Source organism: Strigops habroptila, chromosome 2, assembly GCF_004027225.2.
Source record: "Strigops habroptila isolate Jane chromosome 2, bStrHab1.2.pri, whole genome shotgun sequence".
Classification (NCBI taxonomy): domain Eukaryota; kingdom Metazoa; phylum Chordata; class Aves; order Psittaciformes; family Psittacidae; genus Strigops; species Strigops habroptila.
In genome coordinates, this window is record NC_044278.2 from 69,370,711 (window position 1) to 69,389,983 (window position 19,273).

The window sequence follows — 19,273 nt, forward strand, 5'->3', positions numbered from 1 at the left end:
TGAAAATGTTTCCTCAATATTTTCACTTAAACACACACACACACACTCTAAAACTACGCAGAAGTGACCTGCCTCTCTAAAAGTTGAAAAGAAAGAAGTCTTAGCTCAATCTTGTATGTTTACACTTTTAATCTTACCCTTAAACAAGACTGAATTGAGCATAACCGCACTGAAGGTCAGCTTCTATACTGGCATATCAAATTTCAAGCCAACAGCTCTTTTATTTAAAATATGTTAGATAAAAAGGTAATATGCTCTCTGTAAGAGTTCCCTTGAGGTTAGAAGAACCAATAAATTAACTGTTACCATATGTTTGGCTCCTTTTGGCAAAATTCAGTAACAAAACACTGCCAAACCTCTTTTGGCAGGTAATAATATTTGGTAGCTTATAGCGCAACTTAGGGGAAAAAGAAAACTGGACAGAAAGCTCGGAAATTACTAGAAGAAACTGCATTTCTATCTTTATATATTTAGCTATATGCTGTTGAAAGAAAAATTCTAACAAAGTCAGCTCTATGAGTCTGATCTATAATAAGCAGCTAACTCCACAAAAAGAGCTGTATCGAATGTGAACTCAAACATTCCAGCTAGTACAGTAATGAAAATATTCTGCATTGTTTTTTAAAACCATGCTAGATATGTATGATCTATTTTGCACATAAGAATACTAATTCTATACACTTCCCAAGTGTTAAAATGTGTATTATTAGTGCTTTCATTACAGTGGGTTTATTTCATTACAAATGAGCAAAGTCTGGGCTTATTCACAATGGCATGTTCTTCACTTTAACTATATCTATACCTATGTAATTTAGACTAGAACACGAGGAATAAAAAGCCTTTAAAGCTACAACTTTAATTATAATTATAAACAGGAAATTCTGGGCATCTTAAGGACATCTATTATGATGTTATTAAAATCCAGCTAAACAGGTAGGTGCGAACCTAGCTGGTCCTATTCCTTTACTAAGACAGCCTGGATGTGCTCAGTAAGGTCACAGTTACACAAACAAAAAAAAAAAAAGGGGGAAATCAATGCTTTTTCAGATATGAAAATATCAATTTCATTTTTTTTTTAATCATCTATCATAACATACTCTGAATTCATTATTATTCTAATTTCCAATAAAATGGATATAGCCTGTTGTTCGTGCCGTGATGGTTTTGCATGTACAGGAAAAACAGACATTTAAAACCTTTGTATTTCTTTAATCAATTGCATCATCCCTTAAATTTTAATTTTGAGGTATATAAATCACTTGATATTCAGCTTACAGTTCCACACAGACATCTGGCAAGCAGTTTGAAGCAGGTTGACAGGTAGAGACCAGACATTTCACTTCTTAAAGTCATGTTATTGCATGGTTAATCCTATATTTGCATTAATTTGATTACAAGCACTTACAGGTAAAAGTAATCCTAAAGTGTAGGTCTAAAGATTATAATATAAGCTTCTGGAAGCTTTTTCCAGAAGAAAAATATTTTTGCCATTTTACGGATGCTTGCCTCATTCAGCCACTTGGGATTTTGTTAATAATCTTGTCATTACTGTATTCATCTTCTGATTTCTTATTTTCTTAATTTTTTTTTAGGAAGGCAATTTCTGTGAAGACTTGACACTGAAATCAGAGACTTCATTACCCTGCAAAATACATCCACAGTTCAAACTATTTAAGAGGGTTAAACAAAATGCAAACATTTAATGCAACATTAAGCATGTGAAATAAAAACTTGATTGCCTAAAGAAAGCATGCTATGCTGTTACCCTGGTGACAGGTTAAAAAAGGACTGTGAGCTGAATGGCTGTATGATATGAAATTAAAATGTTTCACATTGAACAATCCAAAATGAATTGGGAAAGGTTAGAGCAGAGGAGAGAGAAATCAATTCTCCAATGGCAATGGTGAATGGAAGTGAAGTCTGAATAGGATTTGCCAGTGGGGTGCAACAGCTGCCAAATATCCTGCAGCCAAAGAATTACAATAATACTGATGAAGTGTGCAAGAGCTTTTGGAATCATTGCAGGGAACAGAGAAATACTCCTACAATAATGAGGCCATTCTGTGTCCCATCCCACTTTCACAGTTGAATCAAAGGAAAAAGAAACGGTTGAAAATTGTAATACTCAATACAAAGGTATAAATGAATTATCTATCCCTTCAATCAATATCTTATATTTAACTACAGCCTTTGTGAACCATGAATGAAGCAAGCATGCTAAAGAATGGACAAATCAAGACACATACATGTAAAAGTATGCAGACAATATTGCATGAGAGACTTTTTCTTCCTACACATTTTGTCGACAACATTTCTACTGCAATAGTATCCAGAATAAGCTACATACCACACAAACAGCAGGGGACAAGCAGTGCCTCAAGGAACTTCAAAAGGTAAGGTGCTGATGTTCGTACTTCTCTTTTTTATGTTAATAATTTTAGGAAAGCAACATCAGTAAAACTTCTCACATGAAGGCAGTTACACATGCATTTACTGCGAGTCGCCCAAAGTCAATAAAAACTTCGCCATTCCATAAAAACCTCCAGCACAACTTCACTTCTGCCTTCAAAATTCCAAATAAAACGTACAGATGGAGAGGAAAAACTATGCTAAAAATAGCCATAAAATGACCAGGGAGCAGGTGGCAATTAGCACTCACCTTGTTAGTTCTACTGTTTTACACATACACATTTTACACACAGACAAATATTAAAGAACAGTTTTAGGAGGTGTAAACCTGCATGACAGGAAAGAATTGTTAGGCTTATAAAAGGGATCAAAGGAAAGGAGAGGGAGAGAGGTCTCGTGGTAAAGAGAGGCTCTTGCAGAAGAAGAGGTTGTAAGCAAAGCATGGATGAAAAAAGGGCCAGATTCACATCTAAAAATGAGGCCAGGAATATGGCACCACAACAGAAAACATTCACATGTGTATAGTATGTAAATTCAACATTAAGTGAACAGTAGCCACAGAAGCTATAACGCTCCTACAGCAGCTGGTGTTTTCCCAGCAGACATGGTGAAAATGAAAAATAAACACAGGGGCTTAGCCAGGTCCATTTACTTTGGTGAGTGGCTTTCCCACCAGCAATCACCTCAGCAAGATACATGCTGCTGCTCTGGGGATCCTCCCAAGAGATGCTCAGCAAGGTTCAAATTCTTTCATAATTATTATCTTCATCATGTTTCATAATGGTTATCAACTGTAAAGATTCAGCAAGCGTGAATTCCTGAGTGCCCAGGACACCTTTTTCCATACAAATAACATAGGGATGACAGACTATGACAATTTCCCATAACAGACCATTCTGTTTCTGGAATATATGTTCATGAATTATGTGGACTGATGGCTCTGCGTTCAAATGCCTATGTAAACACCTTATTTTACTTCTGTTATCAATTCTGATTCCATTAATCTAAAGAAAAAATGATACATACATTCTGTAGAAAGTCATAAATGTGACCTTGAAATGTCCCAGTTAAACTTTTATATTTTACATAAAAGTTCGTTTCCGCTGGCCAAAAATTCCTACTTCATGTATCTGCATCAACTTATTTGTCTATAGCACGTACAATCCTCTGTGACAAGCAGCTGAACACTGTAGGAGGGTAAATAATACCAGATTTTAAAGACAGCTAGGATATTATATAAGGCAGCTGTTTAGTGGTGATTAAGCAAGATTACGAAAAAATACAAAAATTAATTAATTAATTATTTCTGAGAGGTCAAAAGAACAACGTTAAGTAACACCTAAAGAGATAAGAGAAGGTTGTCACAATCAGAAAAGCCCATTATAAATGAGAGTAGCACACGAAAAAAGGGAGAACAGTCTTAGTACTTCACTAGTCTATGGGGAAAAGAAAAAAACACATGGTGGAATAATGGTCTGAAGCTGCAGTAGTTACATAAACATATTGAGGCCTTTCAAAGGCATAACACTAAATCACAAAAAGAATGCTTGACTTGTTGAGCAGGGGACCAGAACGGTAAGGATAGGATGGTGTTATTTTCATGAGCTAAGGATGACTGCATAACTCCAAAGCGAGGGAATAAAGCAAGCCACAAGTGGGCTGGACTTAGTCATCCTTACCAAATGAAAACAAAGCTTTTTATCTTTATATCACACTAGAGGGTATTTGTAGGGTAAGGCAAAGTATAAATATTTAGCTGTACTTGCCATAACTGTTCATGTTATTACTGCAGCTCTAGGGGAACAAAAAAGTAAAAATCACATAATGCAATTGATATAATTCAGCAGTGCCTGTGACTGTGCTGCAAGAGCTCTCCCCCTTTCCAAGAGGCCCATTCAGATGACTCCAGTGAATTTTCCTGACATCATCTTCCTTCTTTTTAAAATTAATGTAACATAACCTTATTTTGTGCTGCTCCAGCAGTGCAGGAGAGCCAGAAAGCAATCCTATTGGGCAGCTGACCATCCTTCCATATGGGGAAGCCCTAGGCTGGCAAAGAATTGGCTCTGTCCCAGACTCCAGCAGGGTAATAGGTGTAGTCTATGTGAAAGCAAGCATGCCTGGGAGGTGCAGGGCTTCTCTGCTCTCTGAGTGCTTCCCTCGCTGCCCTAATCATGCAATGGCAAGGCAAAGGAGGCATCCAAGCCATCATTACTAACTCTGCCTGAGGATTTTTGTCAATATATCTATACCAAATCAACCTAGACATAAACCTACAAAAATTCATTAAATAAAAACCTAAATATATCCATTTCTGTCCTTGCAGTTCACCAGTCGTGTTACATCCACCACATTGGACCGCTGGATTTTCAGAATTTTTAAACATAAAAATTCAGCCCAGCTATTTCAGAACTTGACAAAGACTCGCTTGTGTTTTATCTCTAATTTCTTACTATACATTTACCCCTCCTGTGAAAGTATTAGTTTATGCTTAGAAAGCATTATCCATTCTAGATCTCAAAATACTTTATACGTTTACAAATATTTATAAAACCTCAAAAATACAGTACAGTATTAAGGCCATTTTGTCTTTTTGGAAACTGAGGCCCAAACCAACTGACTTCTCCAAGGTCCCAGAAGAACAGTTAGGAGTTTAACTCAAGACTCCCTAATCCCAGTCTTCTATATTAAACACATAAGCAACAAAAACCTTTAGGGTTTTTTTTGCTAGCAATATAAAACATTTTCCAATGTGTTACCATCTTTTTGCATGTAGTATCAGTTAATATGGGCATGCAGCCTCACTGGTTTTTTCCAAGTCATAAATGATGAAAGGGTAAAACCCATAGAAAAATTAGGAAAATACACTTGGCAGCCAACACAAGCAATGCATAGGAAGTGCTGTAGGCAATTGGGTTTAGAAGTATAAACATCACATTAGTAGACCCATGAGATAGCATGATGTAGCCACACCTGGAGAGTCACTCTCCTATTCCCCTCCCAACCCACTAATGAAAACAAGGCTGAAGCCAAAATGTGAAGATTCAACTGTACAACATCATTTTTGGTCTCAAAGGCTAACTACATCAAACAAACGTAAAATAAGCTGGATTCACTTCAGCCAAAATATGTTTCCACTTGAAACAAGATCGAGTTCTGTCTAGAAGACCTCAGGATTTTACTAGATGCTGTAAATCTGTTCAGCAGCTGTGGGTGGCACCAGTTTCACAATAAACTGGGCTATGGAGTAAGTAGGAAAAGTCCTAGGTGAAATAACTGAATGCTGAACAATGAAACAATCATCAATCATTCATGGCTCTTTCCTGTAGGAAAGATGTGCCCCCATTAGCTGAATATCACAGTGAAATATTCATATTAGTATCTGGCTCACAAAATACCAAGCATTTCATTAGCTGATCATGTTAAAAAGAGAAAAAAAAACAAAGAACCAAACCACCCACAACAACCTCTTTCCCAAGAAAACTGGTTAAATGACAACCAGTTAATTTTTTTTTTTTCCAAGAAAGCAAAAAAACAAACCCCACAGAAAATGCTCCAAATATCCAATTGCATCACAAAAGTAAATGTCTATATTCCTGTAACTCTGAGCATGCACAGGTCTCTAGGAGCTATTTTAGCTAACGGCTGGCAAATTAATCCTAGGAGACCGCTGATGAGGTCTGGGGCACATAGCAATGCAGACAGTGGAAACTCACCTGTGGGTGCTCCACCCAAGTCATAATACAATTTATTCTAACACAGGAAGGGCAAACCAGCCTTTGGCTTGTGGCCTGTATTAACCTCAATGCCACACAAGCTACTGCAACAAAGAATCCCCACTACAGGGGTCACATCTAATTGAAACTAGCTGAAGAAAGTTGGGTGTTTGATCCTAATGAGGCAATAGCTCACTGATCATCAGAGCGTATTCCAGCAAGAATCCTACAGTTGATGATTCAGTCACCCAGGGGATTGCAAAATACATATTTTCCAATCACATCCCCGCAAATATCATTGACTGTAGAGAAGAATCCCCCCTCAGAAGGCTGCTACTAGTCTGATCTGTGGCACAGAATTAAGGCTGTCTTCTGCATTCCTCTTATAATCAATTCTTTGCTCACCTCTTCCTCCTTGCTACACGTTCCCACTCTTGTAGCTCTTCCAAAATAATTTCACTTGTCATGAGTACTTAACCTGCTGCTGTCAGAATGATCTAAAATATTATTAAATTGTTTCTATGTTAATACAGGTCACTTTAGCAGAACCAGAGTAGAAAGACACTACGCACAAAGTCACACCTGCACACCTGGGGAGGAGGAGGAAAGGCAGAGAGCGAGGGAGGAGCTGGCTTGGACAATGATTCCTTAATCTGGCTCAGCTGCATGAGAGTCTCAGTAGCCCTGATAATGAAAGGTGGATCTTCTATGCAGACTTTCAAGCATGGTTCTTTCTATCTACCTGACTAGAATGACAATCCTGAGCTTGGGCTGAACAAATTGTGGGGGGGAAAGAGAATCCAAAATACCCCTGCAGCTGTGAAAAGAAGGCATATTATAAATATTTCTTTTGCAAAAGGGAAAAGAAAACAAACCAAACCCAAAGACAAGCATGTAACTCAAGTTCAGCAGAAAACTGTCTATTTGACAGCTGTGGTAAATTTAGAAGACATAATGCATTATTTCAAAATACTACCTTTTTTTTTTTTTTTTTACTTACACAAAAATTCTTCAATTGTTTTCAATGCATGCAAAAGGAAAAAAAATGCTATCAACATAAATGGTGCCAGAGAGCTGACATTTTGAAGATGATGATCAACATGCCAGTGTACTTTTCCAAAGCATTAGGAGAATGTTATGGCTCAACTTTGGAGCATGCAGTCTGTCTAATCCCCTTACATCCCCCAAAATGGATTTAAAATACACACAGACTCTAAACGCCCAATTCTGCCACAGTGAACCGCATCCAAGATTACAACTGTCCTTTTTGATTTGTTGCCAGTAGCACAGGTTCCTACTCTGCACTTTTTGTTTACTCATCTTTTTCGAACAGATTGCAGTCATACCAGTAAACATGTGCTTTCTATGGCCACAATCCTGCTCCCTAAATGGCACCCATTACATGGAACACCTTCAAAACTAAGTCAGATGCAGTTCTGGTAAGTTAAGGAAATGTCCTGAAGAACCCTTGATGGGACCGCAGTGACTTGTATATTCCACAGCCCTCAAACCCCTCTAGAGGGAGTCCACTAACTGCTCTAAGGAATGGAGAACATTGCCCAGGACACCACACAATCCTCTAATCTCATTCTGCCTTTATTTCTTTGACTTTTCCTCTGAAGAAGCTGCATGATTTTAGGGAAAGTGTAACATTACCAGGATTGCTTTTCTTCAAAAGTTACTTACGAGTAAGTCTTTTTGCGTTATCTTGTCTTTTCTTGGCCTCAAACAGGCAGCTGAACATAAGTACACCCCATCATGGCAAGAGAAAGTAATCTTCCCTATACTGAAAAGATTTGTTAGCTTCACCATTTAAAATCTGAAAAATCAGACCTTGATCTAGTCTTACAAACTTCATGCAGTCAGACTCCGCTGCTTTCTCTGCTCATGGTGGAGGAATATATGTGAGGGAGTTAGGCTAGGACTCCAAAAGTAAGCTAATTTTTTTCAAAGCGAGGCGTACTTGTTTCCCTAGTGCAGCACAAGAAGAGATGAATGACCGTTCAATGCAATACTTCATTTATGTATCTGATATCTCAGTTTAAATAGTTGTGTATGTCTTTTCTATTAAGATACACAGACACCTAGTACTAAAAGAGAATACTTGCAATAGAAGGAAAACATTAAAAGATTCAGCAAAAATTGGACTCCATTTCTTTTTAGCAAATAGGAACATTTTACAACCCAGAGGAAAAATTCTTAAATCAGACAGAGCAGGGAATGCAATAGCAGTTTGAGAATCACTACTTAGATCAACAATTCCTATTTCTGACTTTAAGTACAAAGTAATCTATTACTTCTCTATAGCAGTACCAGACTACTTAACTCACTATGCTGGCCAGTAAAAACTACAAACAAGGCTCCTACTCATTCTCTCTCACACATCTTTTATTGAGGGAACAGTGGCCTTTTGAGTCTGTTCTCCTCCTTATGCCATCTGCTATGGAGGATATAACTTGTAGAAAAAAACAAAAAGGTGCTTAACTTTCCCCTATAGGTGCATAAGGCAAGCGATGACCTAGCCCTACATATGCTATATATTACAAAGCCGTTATGCTTGCCCTAAGTGTCTCTTTTTTTCCTTTTTTTCTTTTTTTTCAACACCATATGGTACTATTTATCTTTGTGGGTACAAATAAAAATAAAGACTTCTTGAAACCACATTTGATTTATTCCTGACCACTGTAAAATCAGTAATAGAATACACTGTCAAACCACTGGCATGGAATGTGAATAATGTCTATCCTCCATTCTGACTTCCCTTTCACACAAACATGCAACTACATTACAGAATGTGAGGCCAGAAGAAAGAGTCATGCCAAAGTTAGGATTCAGTATACACAACCACTGCAAACTCCATGTACCCGAGCAAGTTTCACAAATTCAGTTGTTCTAATAGAAGGTCTCAAGGCATTGACAATTACGGGCCAGAGGACAACAAAAGCTAGAGGAAAAAAGCATACTGTTCCAAGCAGCCAAAGAAGTGAATTAGTATTTTGACATAAGCTACTGTAATGGCCAATTAACAGTACTACCTAGGTTACTAGAAGCTGGTATCCAAAAGAATGAGGGAGTGGGGGGAAAAAAGCACCAAAAAACACACTTAAAGCAAGGTGCTGACTCTTCCAGCATCTACCAGTCAGAAAGTGTTTTCAGAATTAGACCCTAAACTATTAAGATTCTTCATCAAGGTAGCAAATTACTCATGAATCCACAATATTTTAAACCTCTGTAGCTGAATATTCATATTATCCCAAAGTGCTTAGATCGCTTCAAATGGGCACATGGGAAATATGTGATGCTCAATTTGTGGTTAGTTACTAATGCAACAACATTCTGCATTAATGAAACTCCTGATGTGCATTAATTACTGTACTGGCTTGTAACACATTTTTGTGCCTATTAGCTTGCTAATATGTAGAATAAAAATAAGCATGTATGACTTGTGTGATTAAGGAAATGTAAGCCACAGCTCATTTGAATTTAGAAAAAACAGACTGTATTAAGAAACCATGCAGGTTTCTCACCAGTGCCTCTCGTGCATGAGAAGATGCCATTAACAAAATGCATCCGCACATCCGAGTTCCTAGAAATGAACTTACCTTGGAGTTCCTAGAAATCGCCGTGATCTCAGTTCTTCAGCCACATACAAAGACGCTGCTGTTGCCAGTAGCTCTCTTCTTTCAAGATCTGTCAACTTGTGTCCTAGTTTCGGAAAGCAGTTAAAAAAAATTAGATATCACAGACCAACACGGACACAAAAAGCAACAACTACCAGTCCTAATACAAAACCTACATTTCTTCCCCTCTATATTAAGATGAGGCTTAGCATAGCAGACGCTCTGAGTTTCAGAGTTTAAATTGCATGTTTTCATACAGATCAGCCCTACTGCTAACACTGGTATCTCTGTTAAAAACAATTTGACAACTGAAAGAAGAAAAAAAAAAAAATGGAATGATGCTGCAGCATCTTGTTTTCGTTACTGAAATGTCACTGGTTGACATATTGTGCCTCATGCTGGTAAGGAATCCATCTGTACATTAGAACTTACTCAAAATATACAGCATTCTTTCTCAGTACTTTACCTTGCAAAGCTTCAGAACTTCCAAGCAAAAGGGATGGATAACTGAACAGCATAAGCCCCAGAAATACATGGGGATAAAGCTATTGTCAGTCCTGGGTTATTTAGTGCCATTTGTGTAATCATTAGGTTGCAAGTAATGGAGTCAAAGTCATGTTTGGCACTTCATAAGCAGAAAATGGCTCAAAGTAGCCTACAATCTGAAGGCAGGCAAACTAATAAAGGTTTGGACAAAAAGATGCAAACCAGGGTGATTGGAAGTGGGTTTTCTTCCAACCTCATCTTGTTCCAGAAAGTAAAGATTAGTTAGAAAATCCATTGTCCATCCTGAAGGCTAAAAGACAGAGCACAGTGACAGAACTTTGCCCTCCCCATCTTTAGGTTAGAAACCACACAACACCAATTTGATATGAAAAACCAGCAAATAGGTGGCCGAGACTGGTGTCATCAGAGAAGTAGAACAGTCAAAACTGATGCAAGAGGGAGCGAAAGGACAAATAAAGTACTCGGTTCATAAGGCAGTGGCAGGCAATTAAAATTGACACAGAAGAGGACAAGAAGTGCAAGGCTGAATTGTCACAGAGAAAAAGAGGCAAACTTTATCCTCAGGAGAGAGATTTTACAGATGAAAGAGAGAGTGCTTAAAAAGCCAGAGGATAACATGATAAATTAAGTTAAAAAAAGGTAAAGGTTAAGACTGAAAGACTTAGCTGAACTCAGTTACAACACAGCTCTCAAGAAGTACTTTATGTGTACATATCACAGCAAATGCAAATCATCCATGGCAAGTCTAGATTTAACTGTACTTGAAGGTATGTGGGAGGAAGGGAAGGGGTTTAGAGAGCTGTGTCCTCCTGAGCACCTCTGCGCAGGGGACATGTTTGCTTCCAGTCCTGCAGCAGAAAAACAGTTACACAGCTCCCTTCTATGTCCCCAGTCTCCCACCACCTCAGCACTACTGCATGTAATATTACCTCACATTCCTCAGCACTGCTCACTAGCAAGCGACAATTTGTATCAGTAACATAAAATAAGACTAATACAATCCTCAAGAAAATCCAGAATGAGGCCTCTGGAAAGGACTGGAGCAGACTTTACAGTAACAAGTGCACAATCTCAAAACAGGACATTTTCTGCACAGGACCCATTATTCCTCTGGGCATATTAAAAATGGATAGGTAAAGAGGCTGCTTAGAGTCCACCTCAGCAATGCAATCATGCCATGGTGATGGAAATACACTCATTACAGTTCCAGCTAACAGTACAAAGGAGCTGTCATAGGACAAAAAATGTAAATTTAAAAATAACAAAAGCCAGCAAATCTGTATCAATCCATTTTTAATTTAGTCCATATTAACATACCCTGGCTAAACATTACTGCAATTTCCTTTGCTCAGTGTTTATTATTTTTTATCTGCCCTGAAATGGAAACTGTCTTCACTTTAACAAATGCATGCAGAAATACAAATGCTGGAAGGCTGAGTAACCAGCTTGAGAAACAAACTTGATCCTTCCTTTGCCAGTTATTTGAAAAAATGACTGCAAAGCAAAAGTCAAAAAATGCTGAACTTTTGTACTATATGCGTATATACACACACACATATATGTGTATATATAAGCCGTATATGACTATACAGTGCAATAACATCAACTATCTGGCTCCAAAATGTGCCAATTTTCCAACTGTTTACACACAATGAAGAAGCCCCTAACCCATTTTTCCAAAATGCTGTATCTAAAATTGATGATTTGTTTATATGTCTTAGCTAAAGACACATCAGGAATCTATCCTAAAACCTTTGCTTTTCAGCCACCCTGCCTAACACCCATGACAAGTCCATGTGACCAAAACTGCGTGTTCCCACCTGCTCCAACACACACTAGTAGTATCTCATACTATTAGTATGAGTACTAACTCATATAAAGGAACAAGGTAAAACTAGAAAGATCCCAATTTGAAGGTTTTATTGCATGACTTTCATCTTGGATGAAATCAATAACTGCTTTTGCACTTGCTGTGCTGCAAAAACTATTTTCTCCCTGTATTTTCAATAAAAATCAAACTCCAAGCAGTGACAAAGGTAAATAATTTGAAACAGGTTAACAACCTATCAAGAGTCACAGTCACTGCGTCATTATTACAAACAGGAAAAAAATATTTATCCACTTTGTCTATCTGTCACTATTTGCATTATTAGTTGTGGCACAGATATGGCAGGCAAACTGGTCATGACTGTAGTATCCAGTGTAGGATTTCTGGGAGATAATATAAACTGTTAATAAGAAGATATCAAAATTAGGTTTTTGTCTTTGGCAATAAAGATACAATCCTACCACAGAATGTCCTTAGCATAACTTCGGAGGCATACCTTGGAAGCCTGATTAAAGGCTACTTCCTAAGGACAGCATTTTACCTTTTTTTATACAAGACAGACTGCTGTTAGTACAGCCTTAGTTCTCTGAACTCCAGACCCATTTCCCTTGCCTTCTGCTCTTGCTCTGCTACTATGCTCAGCAGAATTTTAAACAGTTTTGAAGCTAAACTTTCAATCTCATTACTATATTTGGAAATACACAAATGTTCCAGATAGTGAATACCTTTATTTCACTTTATTTTACTTTAGAAGCCACCGCTTGGGATTTCCACTGTGTGTCTTGAGGTCTAAGTTAATATTCACCATCAATAGAGATATAACAACACAACCTCTCACATTCACCACGCAGAAGATAGATCTGAAAAGTAACAAAGCTACCTCTGGGGCATTTGTCCAAGTGCTGCCTTGATAGGGAGTGAAATGAGTAAGCTGCAAAGGTTCCCCAGCTTCCACCGTGAGTTCTGCCATTGCTCTTTCCTGCTCTCATCACTGCAGGCTCCTGGGCTACATGGAGATTTCATCTCCACTATAAAATGTGCAGCTGGTAGCTCCCAAATCTCTCTGCTTAACCTGAGATATGCTTCTGCATTATCACGATCATCACTGAGTGATTACATAAGGTGAACATAGATTATATAAGGTGAATGTAAAACAGAATTAATGGCTATAAAATTAAGTCACAACTAAAGAAGTGGAAGCATAGTTGTTCATCTTATTTAAAATTAGACCTCACGCATCTATTACTACTAAATGACAGAACCCTGGTTGGAAGGAAGACAAGAAAAAAGTATTTCTCTCTCACTTCCCTGATGTTATGATTGCTTAAATCAATATTATCCCAGTATCCCCCAAGCTGTGTCAAAAAGGTTCATGCAATTACTTTACATAACCGACTTCAAATTAAATTACATAAAAGGTCATTTTTCCCATAACAGTCTCATTTGCATTTTGTCCTAGAAATGTGTTTCCTACTATCAATTACAGGGGGGGGGGGGGGAAAAAACAAACCAAGCAAGCCCTGGTTATGTGCCCTGGCCTATTACTTAATACTTGAAAAGTGACTGTTCTCTGAATGGGAAGAATAAAAATTAGAAGCAAAATGGGCAAGATAGAAAGTGCAATGCATAATTCTGACCCATAGCAATGCAGGCAATGTTTATGTCATTCCCAGGTTCTGTTTTGTTTTCCCCAATGGATTTTGAATTTGACCATTACAGGTGGCACGTATACCAAGTAGGCTGAGGCAGAAAACAAAGTTGGATGTTATTATGGGGTTTAATTTCTTCTGAGGTCCACCCAGAAGCTTTGCTCCACTCAAATGGTCACGGCAAAAGACAGACAATATTGTCTGCATATGCAATCTCAAACCATTCGGAATGGTGAAGAAGTATGTCTCTCAGAGAGCTTGTGATCACTTACAAGATAGAGGCTACCGCACACAAAAAGGAAACCTCTGCTATTTTGAATTATAAAAATTGAAAAAACAAATCTCAATACGAAAACAGATATCCAGGAAAAGATTAACTGTGAAACAGACTGAACCACAAATGAATAGGGTACTAACCTAAGGATTCTTGAGTTTAATTTGTTCTTTCTCACAGACTCCTCTTGGATCTTTGTAAAAACAGAGATACTTTCTGTGCCTATAAAATAGGGATAATAAATCATATATTCCTTCCTCGCCAGGCAGGTTAAGAAGTTCAGAGGCATCCCAGGTTGCTTGGAAGCTGTAGGACAGCTCATCTGACAATACTCTAACTAGCAGTACGGGCTACTCCAGCATTTTTATTCTGTGAGCAAAGTGCTTGAAGGCCACTCTAAGACAGATGTATTTGTGTCACCTGACCTAATCAGTGTTGCTGCACCCACCTCAGATCCACACTCCTCCCAAAACATGCATGTGTGCTCAGAGCAATAACCCAATCCAGCTGACCCCCTGCCAGGCCTGCATTCTAGCCATCCATCCCTCCTATAGACAACAAAAGACAGCAGCTGTTTTCCCACACTAACCATACCCTGAGCAAGGTTAGTTTCAGCACAGCAATATTTTAAAGTCACCTGCAATAAACAAACTGGTTTTGTTAATGAATGTTATTTAAAGAAGGGAAGAAAAAGAGTTAAGCCCTACTTATGAAAATTACTAAACATTCCCGTTCTAGATGTAATTTGAAGTGGGCATCACAGGTTAAAGGAAAAGCTGCCAAAATATTTCTAATAATTAATTTTTTCTTAACTTATACTAAGAGCCTTCTGATAAAGGACTTATAATGAAACTCTTGAAAATGTGACTGGAAAACAAAGCATCTCTTGCTATACTCTTAAGTAAGACTAAAGTTAATATTTATATTTGAAGAAAAATGCACCTAAATATCACGCCAGTACTTCACACAGTCACCAGAAAGAATGCAGCTGACATTCATTACTTACCATCAATGCAGACCAACAGTGGCAATTGTGTAGTTTAGTAAAGAAACACACTGGATTATGCTCAAGCATTAGAATAGCAAGCATCTTTTTTATTATTATTATTTCCTTGTTTTCCAAATTTAAAACACTTCTGGTACGGATTCCTACTGTTAACAACAGCACATATTTTTAGGTATTCCCAAATCCACTTTGGCTACACATTGCTCTAATTTTTCAGATTATCCCAGATCTTTTTTACAGCTACACCTCTTTTATAAGCAGTATTACGACATATGAACCTATTTAATTTCCAAATCCTCCTAGGAAAGTTTACCCTAGGTATTTATATAAAAAATAAGTTGAAGTGAGTAGAGGATTTACACTTAATAAGTTAATATGCCTTACTTTCTCCTTGAGGAGCTTCTACCTGTCATCTGCCCACCACCCTTGCTTGCCTTCAACAGTTCCCATCTGAGTCTTTGCATTTACAGAAATATTTTTCAGTAGGTACTTAAAATACTATCCTCTCATTCATATTCAACTCACTGATTCTTTTAAGACAGAAGGGTCTGATCCAGCACAAACTACATCATTAAAAATGCTCTCAATTACTTCAGTGAGCTTTGAAGCAGTATTCGTGAATAAGTATTCTTGACTTGAAATACAAATGCTTTGTAATAATGGTATCTGCATTTTTTTATCATTAAGAAAGCTAACATATGCTTGTATTTGATACATGGAAGGAGAAGAGCAAGACTTCATAAGCAGGAACAAAGTCTAGCTATTTCGCATGTGCCATTCATTAGTTTCTATTATGAACTGTCACAATACCTCTTCTTATGTCTTCTGGTGTCTAAAGCAAAAGCTTACCTTTAGGAACCTGTTAATAAAATATTACTGTTTACCTCAGACTGCAACACTAATCATCCATTTGCATCAGTGTGTATGTGCACACAAATATGTGCATGTACAGTTCAAGTCAGACTAACCCGAAATAAATTTCTTGTCATCCTGCAATCTGCGGACTAGCAATTAAATGACTGCATACAGGTGACTACTGAAATACAAAATATTAGAACAAGAATAAAAGAACAAAGGACAAGAGTGCCTTTCCATAGGCAAAAGTACAGAGCAAGGGGTCTCCTCCTGGGTCAGCAAAACCTGTCCCAGTTTCTTACAAGTGGCCAAGGGCCCCAACAGATACAGTGTCACAAATAGGTGTAGAATGGTTTATGTTTTTATTGGTGCCAGTTGTGAGTCAGGTGAGGCTGCATTTTCACAACATGGTATAAGCCTACCTAATATTTTGCATCCTTGCCTTTCTCCTCCATTTGTAGCCTGCCACTCTGCCGAAGTTCACCAGATTCCTTCATGAGCTGAGTCAACCCAAGAACTCTCAAAAAATAACTCCAACAAAAGCAGCAGCAATTTGAAAAAATGCAGGTTTATGATGGTTTAGGGAACTGAATCCACTCAGAAAAAGGGCTGAAAAGTCCCAGAATCATCAAACAGAGAGAACACAGCATTCTGCACAAATGTATCAAAGAAGGCAGACATCAGCTAATCAGCACTGAGCCTTCGGGGCAGACCAGAGTACCCTCAAGTCTATGCTGGAGGGAAAGCCAGCTAAGTTACCGGAAGATTAGTTAAATATACCTTACCAAAGATGGCAAAGGAACATTTGAGCTTCAACCACCACAAGCTTACTGCCACCCAAGGTGACTAACTCCTGTTGTTGTGCTCTCAGTCAGGAGCTAATAACAAGCTGGATGCATTAATCCCCCATGTAGGGCTCTATCACAGAGTTGCCAATTACATCATGCAATAAAGTAGTTCTGGTGCAAAGAATATTCACCCACAAACTCACACACTGAGTCCTGAGGTAAGAAAAATCTGTTCTGCTCCTTAATGAGACTAGAATTTGGCAAGGTGCCAGTCATGGCCAGTGACTGCCAATCTGGCAGTGCTGTCTCCAAAGTGGGATGAGGATTCTGCCACACTGGATTAATGATGAACAGGGGAGAAAGGAATCTCCATGGGATTTATAAAGGACCCATGAATGATGAGCTATAAGCACACTGCCTGTCTGTTTTGCTTTTTTTTTTAATAAGGAAGAGGTTCTGCCTGATGAATGCCAGCTGAGGTGTGAGGATTGCATGGAAGGACTGAGTCTCAAACCACACAGGTCAAGAAAGCATCTACAGCAGATTGGCTGAAGACAACCTTTTAAAATTCAATCCTTGTGAAAGGAAACCAATCTATTTATTTATTTGTATTTCTCTACCAACTGTTATTATAGATCTTTGAAATGGAGTTGTTTGGGATGTTGCAAAGAAACATTTGCATGTGTGTTTATGTTAACCTAGTGTATGAGCTAGTAATTTCAAGGTGATGCCCATTACTCTGCATGAGTATTAAGACCAGGTTGCTGAAATACTCTGATAAAATGCCAGATCCTTCAGACAATGCTATAGCAAATACAATGAGTGCCAAAAGGTGATTCTAAAGATGCTGCACAAAGTCGCTGGAGAAACAACAGTGTTGAGTAAAGAAAAACCTTATCTTCAGTTAACAGTAGAAGCACTGTCTATAATGAAGCACAGTAGCATGGTACAGTTGAACCAATGTTTATTTTACATATTTCATGTCACCTACAAATGTTTTTTCTTGACTTTGGATGTACCTCATTTACTATTTTGTCACTAGATGCATGTATTTTGTCTTCTGTAAAGTAGGCAAAGTAACTGTTTCAATGATATTGTGCATTATTTAAAAACTCTTAATTGCATACATTTAACAGATACATTTGGGGGGGGAAGTAAAGACTGGTTGAGGAACATGTCAGTCTATAAATATAAAGGAATAATAATCAGAAACACCACAACTCAAGAGAAAAAAAGAAACCTTTCCAAAAGGAACAAACCTTTAAAACCATCAGGATAGACTTCAGGAAGGAATTTAGTGCTGATTTCTCCTTGAACAAAGCGTGGATGGATGATCACTTCTCGCAGCAAAGAAATATTGTGAGCTACACCTGAAAACGGGGAAAAAAAAAAAATCAATACAAAATCAAGTAAACATATGAATTACAAATTACCAGTAGGAAACAAGTTCTAAAAATATGAGCTCTTATCTTTGTGGAATAAATACTTGTCCACAGCTTAGAGACCATGGTACTGATGTAATCAATGCAAATTTACCAGTTTTATTCCACTCCTGCCCCAAGATGCTCTCCTTAAACACTTGGTTTAATTAAGAAGTAAATGTTCCAAAATTTCACCTCACCAAGCCTAATTCAAACACCTAGTTAAGTCAGTAAGCACAACCAAGAAACTTTTGGTTCAGTCCCAGCAGATGTTGGCAAGACCAGAGTCATCACCTTGAAATGACAGGTTAGTCAACTGCAATAAACCCTGGCCCACCTTGTCATCCTGCTACCTTACATACACACTCCTGTAGAAGATATGCACTGTGTTACACCCCAGTCACAGTAATGAAAGACAGGAAAAAGTTTAACACTTACATATATTTTCATAGCATTTTTATCATTTGTAAGTCATAATAAACTCTTGTGGAACTTACAAAACAAAGCAATCTATTGATTGCTCCATATGTACCTTTATCCAGACTCTCATGGCCACTTCTTTTATTGAATGCCTTGTTCCCTCTTTAGCACCATTCCATGGTGCTAGGCATATAAGCTCCCTCCCCCCAAAAAAATTATTTCTTTAATTAAAAGATTACTTAGAGCTCTTATAGCCACCTTTGTCCTTTAATTCCTTTGAATATTATATTTTTTTCTTTTTTCTGAATTTCTTCATCTCCTTTCATTCAATGTCTTAGCCTGGCTCCTCTTTTTATTTTTATTTCTTTTTAATTTCCCTTCTTTTCCCCTGCTTTTTATACCAACAAAGAAAGACAACTTCTAACAAACACAATCTAAAGCTACACAGCTCAAAGGATGCTGCCAGTGTCAGTCTGGTACTTGCACATAAAACAGTAAGTCCTCTGCCCGTTCCTCAGAGATGAGTAAAAGACTAATTTCATTCTTTTTTCATAAAGGAAAGAAATAAACCATATCCCATTTCTAGCATAGACTGGAAAAAACATAATCAGGAGTAAGTGTCAGCACAAGATATGTAGTTGGGGTAGATAACATTGGAAAAAAAAATTGCCTAGGGAAAGATTCTGGAGTCAGGGAAAATGTTTAAAAACAGGTTAAAGAAACATCTGTGAGGCAGCAGATATAGTTGGTATACCTTAGTTCAGTGCGACAAGATGACTT

The 19,273-nt window shown here is 37.8% G+C and overlaps 1 protein-coding gene across 4 annotated transcripts in view; it reads right to left on the reverse strand.

Annotated features, from left to right (window-relative positions):
• PCCA (propionyl-CoA carboxylase subunit alpha) overlaps nt 1-19,273 on the reverse strand; it is a 277,569-nt gene that overhangs the window by 123,824 nt on the left and 134,472 nt on the right. For all 4 annotated transcript variants that reach the window (XM_030476424.1, XM_030476421.1, XM_030476422.1 and 1 more), the window contains 2 exons: nt 17,912-18,022; nt 9,728-9,830 (listed from right to left, as the gene is read on the reverse strand). In XM_030476424.1, coding sequence (XP_030332284.1) covers nt 9,728-9,830; nt 17,912-18,022 — 214 coding nt within the window. The remainder of the gene's footprint in view (nt 1-9,727; nt 9,831-17,911; nt 18,023-19,273) is intronic.